This window comes from Zeus faber (assembly GCF_960531495.2).
Source record: "Zeus faber genome assembly, chromosome: 22".
Lineage (NCBI taxonomy): Eukaryota > Metazoa > Chordata > Actinopteri > Zeiformes > Zeidae > Zeus > Zeus faber.
Window position 1 is genome coordinate 3,999,728 of NC_137209.1, and position 25,726 is coordinate 4,025,453.

A 25,726-nucleotide genomic window follows, 5' to 3' on the forward strand; every position below is an offset into this window, starting at 1 on the left:
AAAATTTGGCTCGAGTAATTGGTCAATTAGCAATATTATCTTCCAACTCATTACGATCTTAAATGGGGATAACAAAGGATTTCCGACAATGGACAGACAGATTAAAGAGGGAGTTCAGTCATGCAAATGTTTTAAACGAGAGGCATTTTGTGTGTGTGTGCCAAGATACTGTAGAGCTTCAAAGCGAAGTGTAGGAACAGTCAGTCACAGCCCTGTGCTGCGGGGCCTTTGACTTCCTGAGCCTTTAAGTCTCCAAAGAGATTCTATATCTGTTACATTTTCTTTTCCATTTTGAGCCCACCTCTGAGGAAGTTGGACAATTCAACCATTCAGCGTCTTTTGACTCGCAGGACCGCACAACAGGTTGAGATTTGGGAGGAGTGCGTGTCGGTTACTCTGCCACCTACAGTACAGTTACCCATAACCCCCTTTGCTGTGGGGCTTCACACAAACATTAGATTATGCCCAAAATGACATACTAGCATACCATGTCTGATGGTATGATGGTATGATAAACGCAGCACACAATGTATACATGTGTTAACAAATGGTTCAGGCAATACATGGGTATTATAACTATGACTTAGCTACAACTCCTCTTCTTAATTTGCTGTTTACCATGAAATTACGTCCTGCAGCTCAGATAAAGTGGAAAGAAAAATGTGAAAAAGAGACCACCCTCACAAGCCGTGCCTACTGCCTTCATTCACCTGAACAAGCATTGTCAGTCTCAGCTGTTTTGATTTAAAACGGTCCTCACCGTAGATTATGGTTGGACTGCCGGGTTTGATTCCCGCCAGGGGCACTGTTGGCACCGTACTCTGGCGGGTTATCTCCCAAATAGGAGCCTTTCTGTGTGGAGTTTGCATGTTCTCTCCATGCTCACATGGGGTTTCCTCCACCTAACGTCAGTAAGGACCCCCACCAAAAACATGCACACATCATCGTCTGACCAGCGATGGACACTTGGTACCAGGTCCCCGGGTGCGACGACGAATGCTGCCCACTGCGGAGAGGAGGTGTGTGGTTTTTGGAGACACAGGATTAGACCTGGCAAAAGGGACGCTAAGCGCAGCAGACCGGCTGTGGTACGGCGGCAGCGCGCATAAGCGCTACACTCTCCCCGTTTGCCAGCAAGCTTATGATTTTGCCGTTGGCCCACGAGCCACCGTTTTGTTTAATCTGTAATATATACACGCCAACCAACGCTGTTTTGCATTCGCCTGCCTCCCCTTGCTCATTCCCTGGCCCTGGGTCAGAATACCCGTTTACAAGTGAACTGAACAGAATGGAGTCCCGGACGCCTTCCCCCCTGTAACAGATAGTGGTGGCCCTCGCCACAATGCAGGAACAACAAGCACTGCAGTTCCAGGAAATGGTGAGGGTCAGGATGCGTTCTGGGAGAGCCAGCAAGCCATCCAGGTCCTCCTCCGGGAGTGCCGTTCCCCCGCAACAGAAGATGATGGGATGATCCCGAGGCGGCCAGTTCTGAACAGACGGCTGGCAGGTTGGACTGTGAGCAGGCGTGGCGGGTCGTTCCCTTGCTCTCGGGTGATGCTCAGCTGGCGGCGCGTGCCACAGAACAGCTACGCTGTCTTCCGGAGGGCAGTGAGGGCCAGAGAGCCACCGCCTGCGCCTCCAGTCCCTCCCCTATGACACTGCTGGCCGGCCGTTCCTGCACGCCCAGCAGCTCCTGGACGCAGCCCAGCGGTGGCTACGACCACAGGAGCGCTCTCAACACCAGATTGTCACGGCGGTGGCCACCGAGCAGTTCATTGACAATCTCCCGGCCCATGGCACTAGCTAGGTGCGTTGTCACCGGTTGGCCTCCCACCAGGCCACCATAGCCCTCACCGAAGACCATGCACACCACATATACATTTGCATAAAGCAAGCATATTTGTCGACTCCAATGTTGATAATAGTATTAAACACTTCTATCTATAAATAGCACTTATGTTGCAAAGATAAATGAACAGGCCAGAAAATCTAGGGAATGTATTGGACTTTGCTCTTGCCATACACAGAGAGAGAGAGAGACAGAGAGAGAGAGAGAGAGAGAGAGAGAGAGAATTAACCCATGTCTCACACTCACACGATTAAAACTACCATTAATTTCCCACTAATATTGTGTTGCTCCCCCTTGTGCCACCAAAACAGCTCTGACCCATCGAGGCATGGACTCCACAAGACCTCTGAAGGTGTCCTTTGGTATCTGGCACCAAGACGTTAGTAGCAGATCCTTTAAGTCCTGGAGGTTGCGAGGTGGGGACCCCCCTTGTTGTTCCAACACATCACACAGACGCTCGATCGGATCCTGACTCTGGCCAACCACATGAAAACCTGATTCATCAGACCAGGCCACCTTCTTCCATTGCTCCAGGGCCCAGTTTTGACACTCATGTGCCCATTGAAGGCACTTTTGGTGGTCGGCAAGCCAAAACAGTGCGTTTTTATTTTAGATGTAAGTTATTTTATTTTACGTCTCGTTATGAAACAAAACAAGTGTGTATGGAACAGTATGGTATGAAACCGTGTGTAATGGGGACACTGTCTATGTGACTCTCTCCCCCATCACCCCCTCTCCACGCGTAATGCACAGAAAATAATCGTTACGAGCCCCAGAGTTGTGCACCGTTCCTCCCTGCCCCGTCCCCACACTGTTTTTACTTGTTTTATTTGGAGAAAGTGCACGGCTCTCTGCCATTTGGAGAGCCATGTTCACGTCCATGTCCGGACAGGGACGATTCACACATAAAAATATATTTGTGATTCCCCTTATTTATTATTCCTAATTTAAATGTTATTCCTGTGCATTCTGTAAACTTCTGTCGGTTTTATCCTGTCATTGTAATGCACACTGACTGGGGGAAAAAAACAAAAAAAAACGACTGCTCGACTTGAAGGGTCTCAGTGCACTGACAGGTTTCTGACTGTTCATTTGACTCGTCGACCTTCAGGGGGCAGCCATAATTGACACTGACATTTCATTTTTCAAGAATAGTGGAAATTGCAGACCTGCCAACATTGGGAATATATTTGGAGTACCACAATAGTGTAACAGGTAGTCTCTGTGGTGTTTGAGTTACTGCAGCTAAATTACGTCTCATGATGAGGCTAATCACATCCTATGCGAGCTACGGCTAACTATATACCGTATACAAACTGATATCATTAAGATATATACCGTGAAATACATTAACATGTTTACCAACTAGAGATGCACCGATTGCAATTCTCTTGGCCAATTTTCAAAAGTCTGACATGCCAATTCCTATTTTGGCGGATTAATTCAATTGTATGTTCATAAGAAAACACTCACTGTCAAATATATATTACATTGTTTTAGATCATTTTGAGCTTATAGCCGTGATCGGAGATATTAAATCTTCTTATCATTTGGTCTCACTGGGTCTAACTGCTGTACCTCAATGACAAATACACCCTGTGATCTGATCACGCTCACGTGATAAGACAGCTGCACATACGGACTACAGCTGCAATTTTCAGTTACCACAATAGTGAGATTGCTGATTTTGACACTGTGTGTTTATTATTGTTGATTTTGACACTGTGTGTTTATTATTGTTAATTGTTCAATATGGAACAATAATAGAACATGAAACTGTCCCTGAGAACATAAAATTGTGACCAAGTTCCAGTATAATGAAACCTGTAGCGATAGATAAATAATTTATCTAGTCTTCTTTGTTTACCTTGAAGTACTTCCAAACAGCCGACATTTTCTTTCGCTCTCTTTTTTGAGTGTCAACTACGCTACTACGTTACATTACGTTGGTCACCGGTCATGGCCGATCGATCGGTGCATCTCACGTTTTATATGTTAACATTGAGTCACATTTTTGTGCTGTATTATTACTCATTATTATAATGCAGCGTTACGTCTCGGGGGAAAATAAAGTACTGCTGCGTATCAGTGTATGTTGAGTGAGTGAGAGGAGAGGGAGTTGTTACAGAACCAGAAGCACAAGATCGTAGCATCTGGTCCAATCCAAGGGACGTATCGTATCGATCTATTATATATATATATATATATATTTATTTATTTTTTGTTTGTTTTTGCTTTTTTTGTTTTTCATAGTTTCAGCTGCCATTTCTCACCTGTGTATTTTGATCAAGAATTGCGTGGTTGGTACACAAAATGCGTGCAGGTTGACAGGTCTGAAATTGAGAGGAAAGCAGGGTAACCTGCCACCTCTTGGAAGGAAAAAGTACATAGAAATCCCGCCAGAAATGATAACATAAAACAGCATGAGGAACGAAGACCAACAAATGGTGGTATTCATCCATGAGCGACTGGTCTCACGGTGTAATCTATTCTGTCCAAGTGGGTTTGTTCCTGCCTGTCGTGTTTTTCTGTCTGTCTGTACGTGTTACCGGTAAAAAAGGACAAATTCTACTTCATAGCTTGAGGTGACTCAGAGGCAATTCCATCCCAGATCCTGTCCTTAATGAGGGGGGGAAACAACATTAAACTAGTTGACGACACATGAGGGCCTAGGGGGATATACTGTATGTTCAAATCTTAAAAAATAGTTGCAATCTTGTCCAATGTATATCTTAAATATCTGACTATTTGTGTGTGTGTGTGTGTGTGTGTATATATATATATATATATATATATATATATATATATATATATATATATATATCTTACATTTAAAGCAACACTATGTAACTTTTGAACCTTAAAATAACAGCTTTAAAATCTAGCATCTTGATGCTAAACTGACCTGTAATATGGAGAATGGCACTTCTTTCATTCTTTCAGAACGCCTGTTCTCGCACTATGTAACTTCTATGTTTTACGACACGACGTTACTTCCTTGATGTTGGCTCAGGTTTTCCATTAACTGGTAATTCCGCTTTTTTTTGCCTGGTAAAATTTATTCCAAAAAATTGTTTTCACTTCGAAACTTTCCAGTCAAAATGGTAATAATGCTCAGACAAAACGTAGCCACGCTTCACCTCCCCGGGCGAGAAGTAACAAAGCGCTGATTTAAATTTTAATACTTTTTTTTTTTTTGTCCTATTTAATTTTATTGTTATCCCCCCCCCCCCAGACTGTTGAGATTTGTTATTTGTTATTGCTTATGGTCTGTACTGAAGTGCACCAAACCTCACCAGAAGAAATTCCTTATATATGTAAATGTACCATATATGTAAATAAAACCAATTCTGATATTTAAAATATAATGAAGACTAAAAAGCAGGCGTGTTAGTCTTGCAGCCATGTTACCTACCCAAAAAGGCTTATCTTATTATCATGCGTATTATGTCTAAAAGTATCATATTATGCAGTATTTGTCTTCACAGTTATTGCGTGTATTTGAGTAACAAAAGTGTCTTCATTCATAATAATATTGAAACCTGGGGAAAGAAAATTTGATATGGCCTAAAAGACAGTATTGTGTTAGAATGGAAAAAGTCATTAAAAGTCTATAGCTTGAAGAAATTCCATATTTGATGTCTAGCCCATATTTATTTTTCTGGCACTTCGTTGGGTCGAGTTTCCCGAGATAACAGATCCGACGTCGCGGCCAAATGGCAGCGCACACCAGCGATAACGATCAACAAGGTTCCCTCTGCATCAGTTCTTTCCACCTCAAATGTTGACGTCAACTACTTCGAAGTTGTTGTTTTTTAATGTAATGCTTACATACGTTTTGTAGTCAGTATAATTTCCGTGCTCGCAAAAAAAACAAAAACAAAAGAAAACAAACTACTGCAGGCGTCCATCTACGGACAAAATAACCAATTTCTGAGTTTTAATTGAACGCAGCCCGCGATTTCGAATGGCGTTCTGGGACTTGACGTGTGGTCCAGCCAACACGGATGAGTTGATGGAATTTCGCTTCAACGTCACCGGCAATTCTGCAGCCAAATGATCGGTTTACTGCTGCTTAAATAGGCCGTTAAAACAGTACCTGCACGCTAAATACTGTTTACAGGCGCTGGGTGACATTAGCCTGGTATTCAGTGTTATTTGCGCTCTAGAAAGACTTTTTTTTTTTTTACAGCTTTGGCAATTTACAGTCCTCATTTTCAACTCTAAAATCTACACATTCGAATGAATTGGACCACCGTGCTTCAGGACAGGATTCGATACATCAATTCCCGTGACTAGCAGCACGAAAACGTGCGAGGCTAGGTTGATTTTTACGCACGACCCAACGGTCTGTTACCTATGCTGTTGACGCAGGATCCTTGCTGGACTTGGCTGATGGCGGAGAGCCCCTGCTGCAGAGCCTTCCTGCTGGCAGCCTTCAGCCGGCACGCGTTTCCGTAAGTGCTCCCGTCGCTCCCGCAGACCTTTAGAGCCGCTCGGCACTGGCAGAAGCCCTTGGACAGACGCTTCCCCAGCGGGTACTTGCACTCCAGGCCGTCTCCGCAGGGCAGATCGGCTTGGCGGCCGCAGGGCTCGCCCTCCACCCGGGCGCAGACCAGGCAGCAGCCGCAGCGGTCCGGGGTGTACCCGCCCGGGCAGCCGGGGCTCGGACAAGCGCTGACGTCGCAGCGCGTCTGGCACTGCGCTTTGGGCTCCGCGTCTCCGAACTCCCCGAACGGAAGCAAAACGGCGACGAACAGTATCATCCGCATCTCTCGAAGGATCGTTTTTTCCCCGGTAGGAATGGGGGGGGGGACAGCCACTTAAATGGAGATCATGTTCGCTGTGGAATCTCGAGGGGGCACCGGCTTTTACGCATCGCTCTGTCGGGTTTCTTTTAAATTCCGGGGTTCTGGGAACAGAACGGCAGGTGCCCTCCCCGGGGGGTAGGTCGCGATAAATAATAAAAAAATCGACAAGGGACGCGTGCGTAATCGTTCGTACCAAATCGTGTAAAAACCGGGCTGTGGAGCAGCGATCTGCTGGACGTCGACCGGCTGCCGGTGCCGTCGGTGTTTCCGCACTGAAAGTTAAACGGCGGTTGCGTGGGCCATCCCACGGAGCCGGGCGACGGAGGGCGAGGTCCGGAAACCTCTCCGAATCCCAGACGCGTGGAACCGTTGCACTGGGAATGACGGCTCTTTGACGAGAATCGATTCGTATGGCTCAAAAGATTCGTTCAAAAGAAAAGCTCTGCGTTCTTTTGTGTGTATGTTGCGAATCTGCCCCATTTGGCCGATTACTAAAACGTGAATAACACGTACAAATTTACGATGAAACAATATTTTTCAACAAACGAATAACAACAGTAAAATAACGTATTGAAACGCAATGCTTTATCAAATGAATGCCATCTGAACCTTTGCGCTAAAGACCAGACAGTGGGTGCGCTCCTTTTCAGCAAGGGCACCTCCCGGCGGCGGGGTAGCGGGCGCTATAAAACGGATTATCTCGCTCTTAAATGTAAGACTTAAATGGGGGGGGGGGGGGGGGGGGGGGGCATACGCTGGCGGCAGGAGACGGCAACCAAAACAAACAAGCACGACATAGTGTCGCAAACTTGGCCCGTAAACAACGGCTCATCGCCCAGCACGACTCGGTCCCTTTCGTTCCTACAGAAGAGCTGTTCAAAATCAACGGATAGTTCGTGAACGACGGAAATTTACCGGAAATCGGTAAATGCCTTTGTTCGGTCAAAACATGGACACCGGCTGTTTGTTTGGCAAAAAATGTAAATTCCACACGCATCTGGACAGGAGTTAAACTACAGTAAACCACAGCAGATTAGGTAGAAGACGTACGTATTGTCAGATAAAAATAAGGTTCGAACATCCGATTTGAAAAGGTCGAAACAGTAGGTCTGATTCTTCCGAGTTTTGTTTTTTATTGGAATGCAGCATAATCTCAATTCGAGAAAAAAAAAAAAAAAAAAAAATCTGAATTCTGAGGTTAATCTCAGAATTCTGATTTTTTTTTTAATGTCGCCCTTAATCCTCTTAAAGATGATACAATTGTATTTAGAGAGTAAAATCCAAATTGTTAGATTAAAATGGGAAAAAAATGGAAATTGAGAATTTTTTTCCCCTCATTGTTTTCTTTTGCTGGCTCCAGATTTTTAAATAATTACTACCATTACTTTTTGCTTTACATATATTTCTAAAACAAATTGGTAAAATGTAGATATAACGATTAAAATAATACAGAGGATAATTTAATGTGGAATAGATTTTCAGCCTACTGTTCAAAAATGTTTGGAAATGGGTTTTCTGGTCAGATACATACAAACTACATACACTGAAGTATAAAATCTCCTTTAATATTAAACGGAACTGGGGATCCCTTAAATTGTCTGTGTTGGGTCGATTACACTACATGTTCCATAATAACTTTTTTTTTTTTAACTTCCAGCTTTACCCTCATCATTACGGTCACTTTTCTTGGTGGTATATCTTCTGATCGATTTAAGTGTTTTGTTTATTCACTTGAGGTGATATTTGGGGATTTTTTTTTTTTTTTTTTTTTTACTGACCACATTGAGTTACACTGGTTTCACTGTGGCAGTTCTGGCACAGTGAAACCAGACCAACCAGACCATCCCCACATCACATACCCCCAACGCCAAACTGAGTCCAGGGAGAATTCCTGGCCGAAAGGGGTGGTCTGGCTGCTGGGCTGCTGGATGGTTCCAGCAGTGGCTGCTGAGTGGAGGATCTAGCTGCAGACCCATCGTGGTTGCTGTGACTGGTTCTCCCCCGGCCCTCCGCTGGACCCATGGGTGCTGCTGCTGCCAGTAGAGAGAGGGTTGGTGCTGGGGCTGCTGTTGATCCGCTAGTGGCTCCAGGTCATCTGCGGACGGCCCCTCTGTGTCCCTTCCCCGTGCTGGAGAGCCCTGCACAGGTGCCACTGTGGCAGTTTCTCCTGCCACACACCTTCCAAGTGAGTTTGCAGGGCCCTCCAGCACAGTGACACAGAAGACGACAGGTTGTAGACAGCAGTTTATTGTAGAGAGGAGGCTAGTTGGAATTAGCCAGGAGCAGATAGAACATGTCATGACAGGGCTCCTATCCTGAGTGAGTGTGGGGATGGGGCTTTTACCTGGTGCTCAACAGGTAAAAGCGATTCTGACCCAATCATCTAGATCCAGGTCAGGTGTGGCTGCTCAACCAGACCATCCCCACACCACAATCACATTCGCCATGGCTGCCTTTCACTTCATGGTTTCTTGTTGGGAAAGGCAGGGCCCATCACCAACAATGGAAACAGCATCTAGGAGCAGTTAGAGGAGCATGTGCATAACAATTGAAAGCTAAAAAATGTATAAAATATGGGAATTTTTAATAAAATTTTCAATTATATATTTAAAATAGTTTCACTTTGATATCTATTTTAATTTATTCACATGTTACTCAAAAACAAAACAAAAAGAAAACTTTTCTATGACATTTTACCATGTGACCATTACAAAATAAGTGCTCCGTTGTCTCAGGATTGAATACAAAAGTCACAATGTAAGTTTAGGATTTGTAATAAATGTAGATACAATATAGTTGCAAGCATAACACTAGTGATGGGGATGGGTTACTCAGGGGAAAAATTTAATTCTCACAGAAATTTGGGAAATATTCAGTGTCATTAAGACTTTTCTTTAAAAGAAAGAAAAAATGTCAGACACAAGGATCCAGTGGCTTACATTTCACGTTCTAACTTAAATGCCTTCTTTGTGGGAACAGCTATACTTTTCTGCCCTTCCTTAATTGGAGAAGTAGTTTTACTTATATGATTTAGTCTATTTAGCCTTTCCAAGTTACTTTGGAGTACTATTGCTTTTCAAAGTAACAGTACTTCGAGTGTTATTTTGGAGTACTTTTGCTTTTCAAAGTAACAGCACTGTTAACTGAGTGTTATTTGGAAGTATTATCCACCCTATGTTACTTGGGAAAGGGCTTAACTGATATTCTAGATCACACTCATTACTGAAGCTGTCTGAGTCGACAAAAATGAGCTGGCCAAAAGGGTTCACGAAAAGTTAACCTCAGAGGATCAAAGGTATTTCAAGGTGCTGTTTCAACAAACTCTCCAGTCCAAGGGAAATCCAATATCCCGTGAAAACCAGCCGTCACCGTAAGAACCTACAGAAACGGTGCGATCAGTCATTCGGCCAAGTTAGTTCTGGCAGTCGGCCATCAGATGTTAACACTGGCTTGGGACGTAGATAAGAAATGGATGGCAGAGGCGTGGTGGATAGTGTGTATGCGGATGTATTAGTAGAGCTAAGATGTAGATCTCTAAGATGTAGACCCATTGTTCTGCTGACACAAAATACACAGTCCAACACGCACAAATATTTGGAATCTGATGCTGGATTCAGAGTTCATCAGGTTGAGAATGTCAAACGATGCCAAGAGAAACACTGGTGAAATGAAGGAGCCAATTTATAATAGTTTCATATACTTAGTTGTTGCTCACTCCCTCTCCCTCCGTCTGTCTTTTGCTCTGTCCAAAGCCGTCTGTCTGTCTCTCTTTCTCTCCCTGTTTCTCTGTCTCTGTCTCTCTCTCTCTTTTTCTTCCAAGTTTACCACTTAATCACAGCAGCAGACCGAGGCATCGTTTTGAAGAGCAGATTTTCATAGAAATCTCTGGCATATGATGTTTGCTTCAATTCAGCTTTGTCTTACACAATAATAATAATACACTAATGCAAAATTATAAACAGAGGTACAGTATAAAAATACCCTCAACGCTCAACAGTTTATTTATTAGTTTATTTATTTCCATTTTTTTTATTTATATTATCTGTAGTATCTCAAAATCAATGTAATGTAGGCCATCATTGGATCAAGCAACTGGCCCAGGAGCCAACCAAACTGGTTATGTTTGCCCAAAGTTGGTTTGCTACCTGTGGAGCTTTTTAGTCAGTGAGAGTTTGAGTTTGGAGGGCTTTACTGGGCTCACATCCTCGCGGCTATCGACCTGCAGTTTTGTACGGAAAGTTGCTGCCGAGCTGCTGGTCTGGTGCGAGGTTGATTCTCCTCACGTTCAGATCTGTGGCGAATGCTCTTGCCTTCTGATAGAAGAACAGTGAGAGCTCCCGGTCCACCAGGAAGTTATGGTAGATGGTTGCCAGGCGGGTGCACAGCTGCAGCTGAGCACGCTTGTTCCCCAGATCCATGGCAGCAGCCAGAGCGAGGTGGTAGTATCCAGCAGCGTCATGAGGATCCTGCGGAGAGCCAAAAAGAGTGAAATGGTGTTCAGTTTGACTAGAATGATATTTACACTTAATATTTTCTTATTAAGGCCTGCGTCCAACAGCACAGGACTTGAATCTAAAAGATGTAGGTGAAACATGCATCTATCTATCTAAGACTGGCATGTTACAATATTGATTTTTAATTGATATATTTTGAATAATAAAAATTGTTACATAGGTGTGATGAATCAATATGAGCTCCCTCCGTGCTCTATGAGATTATAAAAGTAGAATATGCGATACTGGGCCAAAAATGGTTGAGAACCCCTACTCTAGCACATTTAGCAGTTTGTTCCATATAATTCACTGGCTGTTTGGCCTTGATTCAATAATATTACAGCTGTCTTTTCTTTTTCTAAAGTCATCTAAAACTAAGATGGTCCGGTGTAAACACCGGAAGAACTGGGGTTAGTACAATGACTATGGTCTCCTTGGATTGGATCCCACTCCATTCCTCCAACTGAATATTGTTTTGGTTGGAAGGGTATTGAAAATACCTCTCCATAGGTCTAGGCTAAAATGTGGCTTAACTAGATCACGCCTGTATGGGTTTCAATGTATTTTCATCGTCAATACTTGGTAATTTCAACAATGATAAAAATGTTAACGACATATCTTTACGTTAAAGGCACAATCAATAACACTGGACAATGAGGGACAAATAGCGACAACTAGAGAAAGAAAGAAGAAAAACTACAACAACATTGCCAAATGTGACTTTCACCTCGGTGAGGTTTCTTAGCCTTCGTAGCAGAGGTTTTGGTTGGTAGCTGAATGTTTGTCCATGCTTTAGCAAACCAAAATAAAACCAGTTTGGATATACAAGTGGTGTAGTTCATGGGGCAGCGATTAAGTGGCGATATGCTGTAGATGACAGGTGTGGGGGTAAGGGGCATGGTCCAGGCCAGACTGCCTATTTTGAGAGCTTGAAATCTCTGCAGCCATTGAGGTAACAGTGGACTGGCATTGATGAACAACATTCGCGAACCCCCACTGCTATATCATAGTCAGTTTGCACATCAAGCAAATAAAACATCACTTATTTTACCCTTAAACAGGTCTACCCTTATCCCCACCATTCCCAGGGTAAATTAGCGCTAGGTTCAGCTGAACTCGACATCTAGCCCTCATTCAAATCCCTGTGGAGAAATATAGCCTCTATGTTTCTGAAGTGACAGATTATGTCATCAGTTCAAGCACGGATCAACAAAAATACAGACTAAGAGATAATCCAACAGACATCCACAAATCAGGTAAAGCTCACTGCCATAAACACCAGGGGTGGAGTGAATTTTTTCTAGTGTGGGACCACAGATGTCTGAGGCGAGGGGTTACAGGTTGAGAGGCTGTGGGGATGAAAGCTGAGCTCAAGGGGTGTTAAAACACATGGTGTTAAAAAAGTTGGGTGCCTTGGGCCGTGACCCAGCCTTGAACCACCTCAAAGCGACATGGAGAACATGAGCATGGGAGGAGGATCTTTTCCATACAGGAGCCATGAAATTCCATTCTATTAAACGTAACTTTTTAAGTAAGGGGTTAAGATTTTGAGCCTAGAGCTTTTGTGTTCACTGCTTGGATTTTTATGGTATAAACGATTTGTCTCTTTGGATCTGGGTCTTTATATGCATATTCTCATACTGTACATTTCTGAGAAGTTTTCTGTACATTTTTGAGAGCTGAACTAACAGTTCATCTAGTTGCTGCTCACACTGAAAGTTTATTCCATTAGATCATTTTACCAGTTACCTACAGTAGTCGGTTCTGTAGTTCACCCCCCGCCCCCCCCCAAAAAAAAAATAATTAAGTAAATAATAAATAAATAATAATAATAGCTTTATTTATATAGCACCATTAAAAAACAGTTTGCAAAGCTTTAACAGATGAAATAAAAACAGAGTGTTCAGATCAGGAATTTAAAAGGCAAAGGAACATTAATGAACAGGAAATAAATGTATTCATTGAATTGTAAAAGCAGATAAAGAGACAAAAAATAAATAAATACAATATGATAATTAGAAATAGAAATAAAATGAAAAAAATAATAAAATAAATAAGTTTGTAAAAAAAATAGATATAGAAAGGGGTCGACATTGCATAAAAGCAGATTTAGAAAAATGGGTTTTGAGAAGTGATTTAAAATAAGTCACTTACTCTACCGGCCGTATCTCCTCAGGCAGGTCGTTCCAAAGTTGAGGGGCACTGACCGAAAAGGCACGGTCACCTTTTGTTTTAAGTCTAGACTTTGGAACAGGGCCCCGCCCGCCTGAGGATCTGAGGCTGCACACTGGTGTCAGCATATGTTGTGTAGCTTGGAGTCAGACCCAGACGTGCTTTAAAAGTGATCAGTAAAATCTTAAAATCGATTCTGAACCCAACAGGGAGCCAATGGAAGGAAGCCAGCTGTGTGATAGTATTGGTTTGATTCTTGAAATGGTTCTCAGTTGAAGGAAGCAGACTTAGGACTTGAAAGTTAAGGTCAGAGTCAAACAGTACCCCTAAGTTTCTGGCAACAGACTTCATATTTGCGGACAGACTGCCAAGGCCACTCTCAATTTGACTGGTAGAATTAGGGGGAGTGAACAATATGATTTCTGATTTTGAATTATTAAGCTGAAGGAAATTATGCGCAATCCCACAGTTGATATCATTGAGACCATCTACAACAGCAGCTAGGCTGTTTGGGTCACCAGGGCTCAGAGGAAGGTATATATGTGTGTCGTCAATGAAAAGAGACATTGTGTCTTTGGACAATTTGGCCAGGAGGCAGCACATAGATTGAAAATAAAATTGGACCTAAAATAGAACATTGCGGTACACCACAGGTAATTTGAGCTGTAGAAGATGAGTCGTTACCTATGGAGATCCTTCTTAAAGGTAGGAATAAAAACCGGGCAAGTGCAGTGTCCTTGATGCCAATCCAGGTGTTAAGACGGTCAATTAAAATGGCGTGATCTACAGTGTTAAAGGCTGTACTTAGATCTCAAACAATTAAGGTTGCACTCTCCCCCCTGTCAGCTGCTACAATTATATCATTGGTTACTTTGAGGAGGGCAGTTTCAGTGCTATGTAAAGATTTAAAGCCAGACAGGAATTTCTCAAAGATGTTATTATGACTCATAAAAGCCGAAAGCTGGGTTGATACCACCTTCTCTAAAACCTTTGAAAGAAATGGAAGTTTAGAAATGGGCCTAAAATTGTTAAGAACAGAGGGATCAAGGTTAGGTTTCTTTAAAAGAGGATGGACGACAGCATGTTTAAAAACAGAGGGAGCTATTTATAATTGATAATATACTGGGTCCAATGGTGTCAATCACCTCTTTAAGAAATGTGGTGGGGATAATATCAAGACTGCAGGTGGTTGATTTCATGTGGGATTGAGTTTCAACTAAAAGTAATAGTGAAGAAAATGTTCGGCCAATGGAAGCATTTGATTTCGCAGATATTTTCACAGATTATGCAACAGTTCTCTTGGCACTGTCAAATGATGCCAGAAAACCCCATGGTGTTTATGCATGCTGTTTGTACTCTGGCTCTGTGAAAGTGAATGACTGTATGGAACCGTATGGACTTATTCAACTTAACAATAAAGGCGCATCGAATGGCAAGTTTGTATGTCTCAGAATATAGCTAGCCACAAACATGAGACAAAAATCTGGTATTTGTTGGTATTGATGTTGGGTTGTTGGGTTGGTGTGGTATTGCTGTTAATTTCAATCTGAAATGTCTGTATTCCAAAGGACGATATGGATGGATTTGGCAAATAAATGACAGAAAATACCAGTAGACTACGTGGTATTCAGCATACATACGTGGTATTGACCCCTGCTCTAAAGCACAAATAATTTGGTAAATTTGTAAACACTTCAATCTTTTCACCTTAAGATGGTAGAATATGATGTCCCCCAGCGTCTGGTAAACCCTGGCATAATACAGGGTCTCCTCGTCGAACTGCAGCGGTGTAGGGCACAGCGATAAGGCCTTCAGGTAGTGGTGTTCAGCCAGTTCAAACTGTTCCAGGTGGTGGTACAGGGAGGCCAGGCGGTGGTAAGCTAGCCGCTCGTTCAGATGTTCGCCTGTGGGTTTTTTGTAAAGTTGAAAGGTTCACAGACGGTACATTTGAGGGCTTTCTCATCCGCTTTTTCCTCAACAAACGCAGCAGGTCCAGCCCTCAGTGCGTATTACAACCTGCTTCAATGAGTCAGTATTGACCTTCCGTTTAACAGCTGGGCGTGGTTCTCTCTCGTCGACATCTGGTCGATTAAAGGGATACTTAAGTTTTGGGGGAAATTCGCCGGTTAAACTCAATGGGTTGGTGTTGTAGCATTGCCAGTTCACACCTTGCAGTTCGAATCTGGCAAGCCCCCACTCACTTGATGCGACCAGAGCATGTGAGCGGAGTTGAGCGCACAGATAGCTCACTCTGCGCTCATGGAGTCGGACTTTACCGCCGCTCCAGTGCTCAACATTTTATAAAAAGCTTAATAAGATTCCTGTTATTCTCTTGATATTTAATTTAAAATGATCCTTATTTATTTAGCATAGTTTGAGGTTGGTGTCGGGGCTCTACTGCTCATGACTCCCGCATGGTATACAGAAAACAGGCATGCTTAATGAGCTAGAAATATTGGAGTGATGCACTTGAATCCCCCCATTGGATAGAAGAGTAGAGCCAAACAGGAGGATGGAGTAAGGAGTGAGGATGGAGTAAGTTCCTGCTTTGCTGCAAGCAAGCATGTAGCAAAGCAGGAAGCAAAGCTGGTAGGGCAGGAGCGATTGACTGCTTAGGGGTGTGTGGAACGTGTGGCATGTGGTAACTGCTCCCCAAGTTATGGCTTATTTATCTGCTTTTGTTAGTCTGCTTTTGGAAAATTTGTGAAACTTGAAATGGACATGCCCACAGTATAATAATGCATGTGAGGCAGGCATGCATCTCTGCATTTCGAGCGATGCGGTGTGGCCACTCAGTCGTGCAGGAGCTCCAGTCATTAGGAAAACTCCCTTATACTCCCCTGATACATTTACATGATTTTTTTTAAAGCATATGTAAAAGTATTTCAAGTGACAAAATCCCTTCATCCACATGTCATTTAAGGTTATCTTACATTTTAGATAAAAATATTAGATGCACTGATTTTCAGTTCCGATACGATTCCAACAAAAATGTGCCGTTACCAGTACTGAATTCGATAGCAGAGCTCTTTTCTTATTATTATTGGTGCTAAGTGGTGCAGATATTCCTCTATAACACAATTCGAATTTGTATGCTTTATTAGTTTTAATGTTTTAATATATTCAAAATTGTAATGCTCAAATTTGGTACAGGGGGGCGTTACGCACGGTTCCGCAGCTCCGATTAGAGCAATCTTTTCTCCAAACAAAGCAAATAAAAAATCATTTTGAATCAATTATTTATTTATAAATAAAAAAAAGTCCTGCAACACAGCTGCTGTGCAGTGAGGGTTTGCAGTTCATGGTCCAGCGCATGCTATTGAATGGAATTTGGAATGGCACATGGATCAGTCCGATATCGGATGAGTGAATGATGTCAGTATCGGTGCCCGATACCGATTTTGGATCAGATGGGTTCCATCTCTAAAGACATGTTTTTCGGCTGTCTCGTGAATCAGTTTATACAGTAGGTTAGTTAGGTTTTAACTACAGCAAGGAGATGGGAGCATATCTCCCTCATTTCAGCATCTATACAATGGTCAACTACACAGGTTAGAATTGATTTTAAGATTCTACTGATAACGTTTAAAGCCTTCCTTGGTCAAGCCGCCAGCTATATTTCAGGACTTTTAGACAGTGTGTACAGTAGCTTGAGATCCTCAGTTGAGGCCCTCTTGGTTGTTCCAAAGCCTACGCTCAGGACTAAATTTATTTTTGGGGTGGGGACTCCTAGACTCAGGCAGGGCGTTTTGAAGACTCTTTCAAATCACTTCTGAAAACACATTTTTACATTTACATTTTTATCCAATTTTAACAAGTGTAATCATTCTTTGCTTTTATTTACTGTACATTCCATTTTGTTATATTTGAAACTGACTTTCATTTATTATTTTCTATTAACTTTTATTAAAGGTCTCTTGAATATTCAGTAAGGAGGGACCAATAATATTGGGTTTGGATCTCTGATGCCTACTTGGTGACTTGGTGTATCCTAGTATAACTTTTAAGTATTGTATTTGTTTGTTCTTGTGTTTGCAAATTCTGTTTCCCAATTTGTTGAGTTTAAATGTTGTGATTTAGCTCACAACATTGTGTGTTTTGGCTGAAAAGTAAAAAATTCTGGGTACATACATTGTCATGATCTCCGCCTTCTTCTACTTTCCCCTCCCTCTCCTTACCGGTCCCATTAGCCCAACTCTATTCACCTGCGCACACAGCTGTTCCAGATCTGTAATCTTACCACTATATATGCCTCTCTCACCAGTCACCCATTGCCAGATTGTCTTCGATGCTTGCACCAGACTCTCCAGCGTTCTCCAGACTGATTCCCTGCTACCGACTCTGCCTCGCTCCGACCACGTATCCTGCCTGCCACTCCGCCTGTCTTCTGTCTGCACTCCTCGTTATCGAACCTGCCTGTCCCCGACGATGTATCCTGCCTGCCCCCTGCCTGTCTTCCATCTGCTCTACAAATAAAATACATTACCAAATATTCCTGCCTGTCTTTGTGCTGCAATTGGGTCCTAACCACCCCCGTTACAATACAATCTGGCCAACAATGGACCCAGCATACAACCCCGAGTTGCTGGCACGCCTGGGAAGGGTGGAGTCACAGCTCCAACACCAGGAGGCTGTCCTAGCCTCCACCTCAGCGGACGTTCGGCTAGCAGCGGCTAGCCAGGAGCAAGGGCTCACCATGCTAGTGGCCCAGGTCCAGCAGCTCGCCATCGCTCTTGGTCAGTTCATCCCGCCACCTGCTTCCCCGGACCCACCTGCACCGGCCCAGCCTGGGTCTCAGTCAAGGGTCCCGCTCTGTGGTCGATTACGCGATCGACTTCCGCACCCAGGCTCGACTGAGCGAGTGGAACCCGGCAGCCCAGATTGACGTGTTCCTGATGGGATTAGCAGAGTACGTGAAGGATGAGCTAGTTTCCCACGACCTGCCCACCTCTCTCGATGGCAGCATTGAGCTTGCTTCCCATATCGACAGACGCATCCAGGCCCGCCAGCGAGAGAGGCGTCAAGTGGAGCAAGTGGAGCGCCGCCCAGCAACCCGTCTTCCATGTTCCTCCGGGCCGCCAGCTCTTCCGGCCCGTCAACCCACGAGTGAGGCCTCTCTCATGCGGGTTGGCAGGTCCAGCCTCACCTCAGAGGAGAAGGAGAGACGCCGGGTGGGGAACCTTTGCCTCTACTGCGGTCTAGCCGGACACTACATTTCCGGGTGTCCGGTAAAAGGACCGGGCTCGCCAGTGAGGGAGGAGGTCCTGGTGAGCCACACCTCCAAATCCCCCTCCAACCTACGCCCCCCCTGCCAGGCTCGGCTGCTCCTGCCCCAAGGCTCACATTCCCTCGCCATACTTATTGACTCTGGTTCCGATGTTAACATCATCGACAATAACCTAGCACGGCAGCTGGGTGTTGGTCGAGTTCTCCTGCCTTCTCCGGTACCTGCCACTGCCCTGGATGGCCGCCTCCTGGGGACAGTCACCCATCAGACAGTGCCCATCCGCATGCTCCTGTCCGGCAACCACCACGAGACGATAGTTCTGCATCCTGCACTCACCTCGTCACCCTCTCCTCCTGGGGTTCCCCTGGATCCGGCGTCACAACCCACACCTCGACTGGACCACAGGGGCTATTCTGGGATGGAGTCCTGCGTGCCATCAGGTCTGCCTGAAGCAAGCTGCCGCACCTCAGCCACCCAACAGCTCCAGCTCCGCACCTGACATGTTGGGGGTCCCCGCCGAGTACCTCGACTTCAGGGAGGTCTTCAGCAAGGCCAAGGCGACATCCCTACGATATTGCTATCGACCTCCAGCCCGGCTCCGCCCCCCCCCCCAGAGGCCGCCTGTACTCCCTGTTCGCCCCAGAGAGAGAGGCCATGGACACCTATATTAACGATGCCCTGGCGGCAGGCATCATCTGTCCCTCCTCCCGCTTCTTCTTCTTGGAGAAGAAGGACAAGTCGCTTCGCCCCTGTATTGACTATCGCGGTCTCAACTACATTACGGTCAAGAACCATTATCCCCTGCCCCTCATCTCATCAGCCTTCGAACTCCTGGAGGGGGCCACGGTGTTCCCCAAGCTCGACCTACGCAACGCCTACCATGTGGTCCGGGTTCGAGAGGGGGGCGAATGGAAGACGGCGTTCAACACTCCCTCCGGTCACTACGAATATCTGGTGATGCCTTTTGGTCTCACCAACGCCCCCGCCGTCTTCCAGGCCCTGGTCAATGACGTGCTCAGGAACATGCTCAACAAATTCGTCTTCGTGTACCTCGACGACATCCTGATCTTCTCCCGATCCCAAGCTGAGCACGTCCACCACATCCAGACGGTCCTGCAGCGCCTCCTGGAGAACTCACTCTTTGAAGGCGGAGAAGTGTGAGTTTCACGTCCCGTCCGTCTCCTTCCTGGGGTACGTCGTAGGGAGGGGGACCATCCAGATGGACTCCACTAAGATCTCCGCCGTCACCACCTGGCCCGCCCCGGACACCCGCAAACAACTCCAGCGCTTCCTCGGTTTTTCACACTTCTATCGGAGGTTCATCCGAGGCTACAGCACAGTGGCTGCCCCCCTCACAGCCCTAACTTCCTGAAGGCACGGTTCACTTCAGCCCCCATTCTGGTATTGCCTGACCCCAAACGGCAGTTAGGGGTTGAAGTGGACGCCTCCGACATGGGAGTCGGAGCTGTTCTGTCCCAGAGAACCACCTTCGACCAGAAACTTCATCCCTGCGCCTTCTTCTCCAGGCGTTTAACCTCGGCCGAGAGGAACTACGAAATCGGGAATAGGGAGCTTCTCGCCGTCAAATTGGCCCTGGAGGAGTGGCGACACTGGCTAGAGGGAACCCAGCTGCCGTTCCTGGGGTGGACCGACCACAAGAACCTGGAGTATATCCAGTCCGCCAGGAGACTGAACTCCAGTCAGGCCCGTTGGGCGCTCTTCCTCGCATGCAATATCAAACCTGACGCCCTGTCCCGGCAGTTCCAGGAGGAGGAGGAAGACGCTGCTGACCCTGACACCATTCTACCGTCCTCCCGTCTAGTTGCCACACCCACCCGGGAGGTGGAAGAGAAGGTCAGAGCTGCCGCCCAGGACCAACCTGGCGCATGTCCGCCCGACCGTCTGTTCGTCCTGCCTGACCTCCGATCCGAGGTTCTCCAGTGGGCTCACAACTCCTGACTCACCGGCCACCCGGGGATCCAGCGGACGAAGGAGGTCGTCCAGCGTCGCTTCTGGTGGCCCTCCCTGGGTGAGGACGTCCGAGGGTTCGTCAATGCCTGCCCCACCTGTAACCAGCACAAACCCTCTCTTCTTGCTCCTGCTGGTGTCCTACACCCACTGCCGGTTCCTCATCGCCGCTGGTCTCACATCTCCGTGGACTTCGTTACCCGTCTGCCACCATCTAGCAGCAATTCTACCATCCTGACCGTGGTGGACTGGTTTAGCAAGATGGCTCACTTTGTGCCTCTACCGAACCTCCCGTCGGCCAAGGGCACCGCCAAGCTATTATTGTACCACGTCGTCCGCCTCCATGGCATCCCGGTAGATGTTGTATCCGACCGGGGTCCCCAGTTCGCCTGTCTTCTGGAGGGAGTTCTGTGCGCTCCTGGGGGCCACCGTCAGCCTCTCTTCAGGGTACCACCCCGAGTCCAACGGCCAAACAGAGCAGAAGAACCAGGAGATGGAGACGGCCCTTCGCTGCATGACATCACAACACCCGTCGTCCTGGTCCGAGCAGCTTTTGTGGGTGGAATATGCCCACAACACCCAGTTCGGCCACAGGCCTCTTCCCCTTCCAGTGCGCCTACGGCTTCCAACTGCCTCTGTTCCCGGCCCATGAGAAGAGGGCTTCCTGTCTGTCCGTCCAGGCCTTCATTCGCCGCTGGCGCAGGACCTGGACCCGGGCCCGGGCCGCCCTCCTCCGAGCCGCTGGCCGCAACGCCTCTGCCGCCAACCGTCGCCGCTCCCAGGCCCCGGAGTACCAGCCGGGCCAGAAGGTCTGGCTCTCCACCCGGGACCTCCCCCTGAAGGTGGACTCTAAGAAGCTGGTTCCTCGGTTCATCGGCCCATTCAAGATCGAGAAGGTCGTCAACCCGGTGGCAGTGCGGCTCAAGCTCCCCAGGTCCATGCGCGTCCATCCCACCTTCCACGTGTCCAAGGTCAAGCCAGTCAGGGAGAGTGCTCTGGTCCCCTTGGCGCCTCCCCTGCCTCCTCCGCGCTTCATTGACGGGGGTCCTGCCTTCTCTGTCCGCCGTCTCCTACGTTCCCGCCGCTGTGGGAGAGGCCTGCAGTACCTGGTGGATTGGGAGGGTTACGGCCCGGAGGAGAGGTCCTGGGTCCCTGCAAGGCACATTCTGGACCACACCCTCATCAGGAGGTTCCATCAGCGCAATCCTGACCAGCCCTCCAGACCAGGTCAACCCTCCCGACCGCAGACCCCACCACCTCTCTTGTCTGCGTCCTCCAGCGATGTTTCAGAGGCAGAGGATGTCGACCCTGGGGGTCCTTCCTCCGATGAGGATGTGGCCCATTTAGCGGAGGACGAGGAGATGGACGGGGTCTCCGACGAGTACTAGCCCTCCTCTGGACCCCCACCTCCCACCCTGCATGGACTTTTTGGTGTGATTTTCTTTTTTTTTCTTGTTCGTTTGGGATGTCAGGAGCCGTCCATTGAGGGGGGGGTTCTGTCACGATCTCCGCCTTCTTCTACTTTCCCCTCCCTCTCCTTACCTGTCCCATTAGCCCAACTCTATTCACCTGAGCACACAGCTGTTCCAGATCTGCAATCTAACCACTATATATGCCTCTCTCACCAGTCACCCATTGCCAGTTTGTCTTCGATGCTTGCACCAGACTCTCCAGCGTTCTCCAGACTGATTCCCTGCTACCGACTCTGCCTCGCTCCGACCAGGTATCCTGCCTGCCACTCCGCCTGTCTTCTGCATGCACTCCTTGTTATCGAACCTGCCTGTCCCCGACAATGTATCCTGCCTGCCCCCTGCCTGTCTTCCGTCTGATCTACAAATAAAATACATTACCAAATATCCCTGCCTGTCTTTGTGCTGCAATTGGGTCCTAACCACACCCGTTACATACATAAAAATAAATGGGCACATACATAAATAAATATTTAAATTTGTTTTTATTTGGATCTCTTATGCTATGATTTTTGATAGTTTAAGGGTGCAGGCTCCCATCCCAGGGCTCCTCAGCTGCTGTGGATCGGGCGAATCAATGGAACTCAGTTGATTCGTCCGATCCTAAAACAGGAAGGAATAATTGTTTGGTTGTCTCCGCAGTGAGAATCAGCGTGCCTGCGAGACCGATCGCATGGGGTGAGTTCAGCCCGAGATATGAAAGCGGTGATCCGCTGGACTATTTATTTATTGGCCTGCGAGCCCCTGAGTTTTTCCTTTTGGCCCACGAGCGACCATTTGATTTTAAAAGACTACGCAATAAACACGCCAACCGGCGCTTTTTCACCTCCGCCTGCCTCCTCTTCCTCATTCCCTGGCCCTGCGCCAGTACGCACCTCTACAAGTGGCACCTGAACGAACATGGAGCAGCGCGAGGCAGAATCCCGGACACCCTCCCCCCTGGAACAGATGGTGGTGGCCCTCTCAACCATGCAGGAACAACAAGCCCTGCAGTTCCAGGAGATGGTGAGGGTCCGCAAGCAGAACCAGGGGGCACTCCAGGAAAGCCAGCAAGCCATCCAGGTCCTCTGTGAGCGCAGCACACCCGGTGAGGAATGACCACTGTGCCCCCCGCCCAGTGACGGAGGAGGATGATCCCGAGGCGTTCCGCGCTAACTTCGATCAAATGGCCCACGAGCAGGCGTGGTGGCTCGTTCCCCTCCTCTCGAGAGAAGCCCAGCTACCAGCGCATGCCCTACCACCGGAGCAGCGGATGAGCTACGCTGTCTTCCAGAGGGTGGTGATGGAACTGGTCGGGAGGACACCTAATGGCCACCACCTGCGCCTTCGGTCACTTCCCTACAACACCGCGGGGCGGATGTTCCTGCACACCCATCAGTTCCTGGACGCGGCCCAGTGGTGGCTCCAACCGGTAGAGCGCTCCCTGCACAAGATCGAGGCGGTGGCCACCAAACAGTTTGTGGACAATCTCCTGGCCCGCGCCGCTAGCTAGATAAGATGCCCCCGCCCAGCCTCCCTCCAAGCTGCCATAGCCCTTGCGGAGGACCACACGCAGGCCTACGCCCACACCAGCGCCTACCACACCGGACCAGAGAGGGGCCCACTGAGGGACCGGTCGGTACCAGCACTGCGACCTCGCGGCCATCATCTGCCTTCCTTCCGGGCCCCCCTCCCGTCCCTTCATCCGCCAGAGGAAAGACGATCACCAGAGGGAGACCACCTCCTACCCCGCAACACCTGGTTCGACCTGTCGCACTCCCTGATTTTGGGTACAAATTGGCTGGGTTTCGATGTCTTATGAAAGAAACAGAGGGGGTGCGCTCACGGTCTGTAGGCATATGTGAGTGTTATGCGGCGCACGGCAACACGGAAGTCGCACGGCAACGCGGATGTCACACCGGCGGTGGTCACCAGAGCGGAGGAGGGGGAGCCCCAGGTGGGAACTTCTCTCGAACCCCCAGTCCATCCCATGGAGGACTTTCCTCTGGAACAATCTTGGGACGATTCGCTTCACTGGGCCTTTGAGCGGGTAGATAAAATCGATGGCGTGTTAGTGCGTCCGGATGCTGCGCTCACGCAACCGTATTTTGCGGTGATTAGAGATAGATTATATCGAGGCTGTGATGCTCACGCAGGAGAAGAGGTTACGCAATTGTTCGTCCCTAAAAGCAGTCTGGATTTAGTTTTCCAGGTGGCACATTATAACCCGATGTCCGGTCACCTAAGACACGAGAAAACACTCAAGCGGATACTGGCCCGATTCTACTAGCTGGGCATCTGGGCGGATGTGCGGTGGCGCTGTGTTCCCTGTCCTGAGTGTCAGCTGGTGAATAAACGGCTATTCCCAGAGCGCTGTTGAGGCCCCTCCCCTTTGTCGAGACTCCATTCGAGAGAATCGCTATGAATCTTAGCGGGCCATAAGACCACAGTGCTTGGGGCTATCGATTTGTTTTAGTCCTAGTGGACTACAAGACCTGATACAAAGAAGCATTGCCACTGCGCAGTATTACGGCCAAAAATGTGGCGTAGGCGCTGTTTCAGGTCATCTCCCAGGTCGGGATTTCAAAGGAAATCCTGACCGACCAGGGCACTACGTTAATGTCACGCACACTGCGTGAACTGTATGGGTTACTGGGCGTCCTCAATTCGGACTAGCGTTTACTACGCGCAGATGGATGGCCTGGTCGAGCGCTTCAACAAATCTTTTAAAAACAGACAGACAGACAGCGGGAGATCAGAAAGCGGTGATCTGCATAAACTATTTATATATTGGCCTGCGAGCCCCTCTGAGTTTTTCCTTTTGGCCCACAAGCCACCATTTCATTTTAAAAGACTACGCCATTAACACGCCAACCAGCGCTGTTTTGCCTCCGCCTGCCTCCTCGTCCACATTCCCTGGCCCTGCGCCAGTACGCACCTTTGCAACGTCATACTATTATTTTCTTGTATCTGCTGTGAAGCACTTCGTAGCTCTTCATCGTTTTAGAAGTGCCATATACATTACTTACTCCACAAGGAAAAATCTAGATTTGTTGTCCTATTTGCAAATTCAAAATTATTGGCGAAAATAATTTTTATAACGAATGAAAGGAGTAAATCTACAGTTAAGCTACAGTCTAAAGGGGTAATTTAAGCAAAGAGTATCCTTCTCTGAAAATAATTATTGCTAAATGAAATTGTGTTAATCAACCAGTATTAAGGTGTCAAATCTACCATGATGGTTATTTTCAAGTAGAAATGTGTTGTCATGTACTCTTATGTGACATACAATATTTTCAAAACGATAAACATTTCAATTGTTTGAATCTGAGTTGTTTTTTCTCCTCACCCTGACTGATGCTGATATCCAGCGCTGTCTGCCCAAATTCCACAGCGTCGCCATAGAGCTTAAGGTGGAGCATGAGTTCAACCAGCTTATTACACAACCTCAGTGTGGTTCCAATGCAGCCCGTTTTCAGGGAAATAGGCAGAGCGCGGTCCTAGGAGGTAGGACACATGGAGAGCATTAGAAGAAACAAAACCGAGGGCATTAAAACACGATAAATACATAGAGGATGATGGGATAGGCAGGACTGCAATATCCAATATGCATGCATTTCAGGAAACAGGGGGTGCTTAAATCTAACATGTCTGGTTGGTTGTCAAAGGACAAGTTCACCATTTTCAACCCAGGCCTTGTCATGTTTTTGTTTTTTCATTTTCCTCAATTCCCTTAAGACCTGCGGTGACAAATAGTG

The 25,726-nt window shown here is 47.0% G+C and overlaps 2 protein-coding genes across 2 annotated transcripts in view; both read right to left on the minus strand.

Annotated features, from left to right (window-relative positions):
* Positions 1-7,032, minus strand: part of htra3b (HtrA serine peptidase 3b) — a 35,642-nt gene extending 28,610 nt beyond the window's left edge. Inside the window, exon 1 of the mRNA XM_080023631.1 lies at positions 6,207-7,032. Coding sequence (XP_079879757.1) covers positions 6,207-6,621 — 415 coding nt within the window. The 5' untranslated portion in view covers positions 6,622-7,032. The remainder of the gene's footprint in view (positions 1-6,206) is intronic.
* A 3,755-nt stretch (positions 7,033-10,787) lies between these two features.
* The window catches only part of sh3tc1 (SH3 domain and tetratricopeptide repeats 1), a gene marked incomplete at its 5' end in the record, with an annotated part of 46,740 nt that continues 31,801 nt past the window's right edge, over positions 10,788-25,726 (minus strand). The window contains 3 exons of the mRNA XM_080023126.1: positions 10,788-11,126; positions 15,033-15,229; positions 25,318-25,468. Coding sequence (XP_079879252.1) covers positions 10,872-11,126; positions 15,033-15,229; positions 25,318-25,468 — 603 coding nt within the window. The 3' untranslated portion in view covers positions 10,788-10,871. The remainder of the gene's footprint in view (positions 11,127-15,032; positions 15,230-25,317; positions 25,469-25,726) is intronic.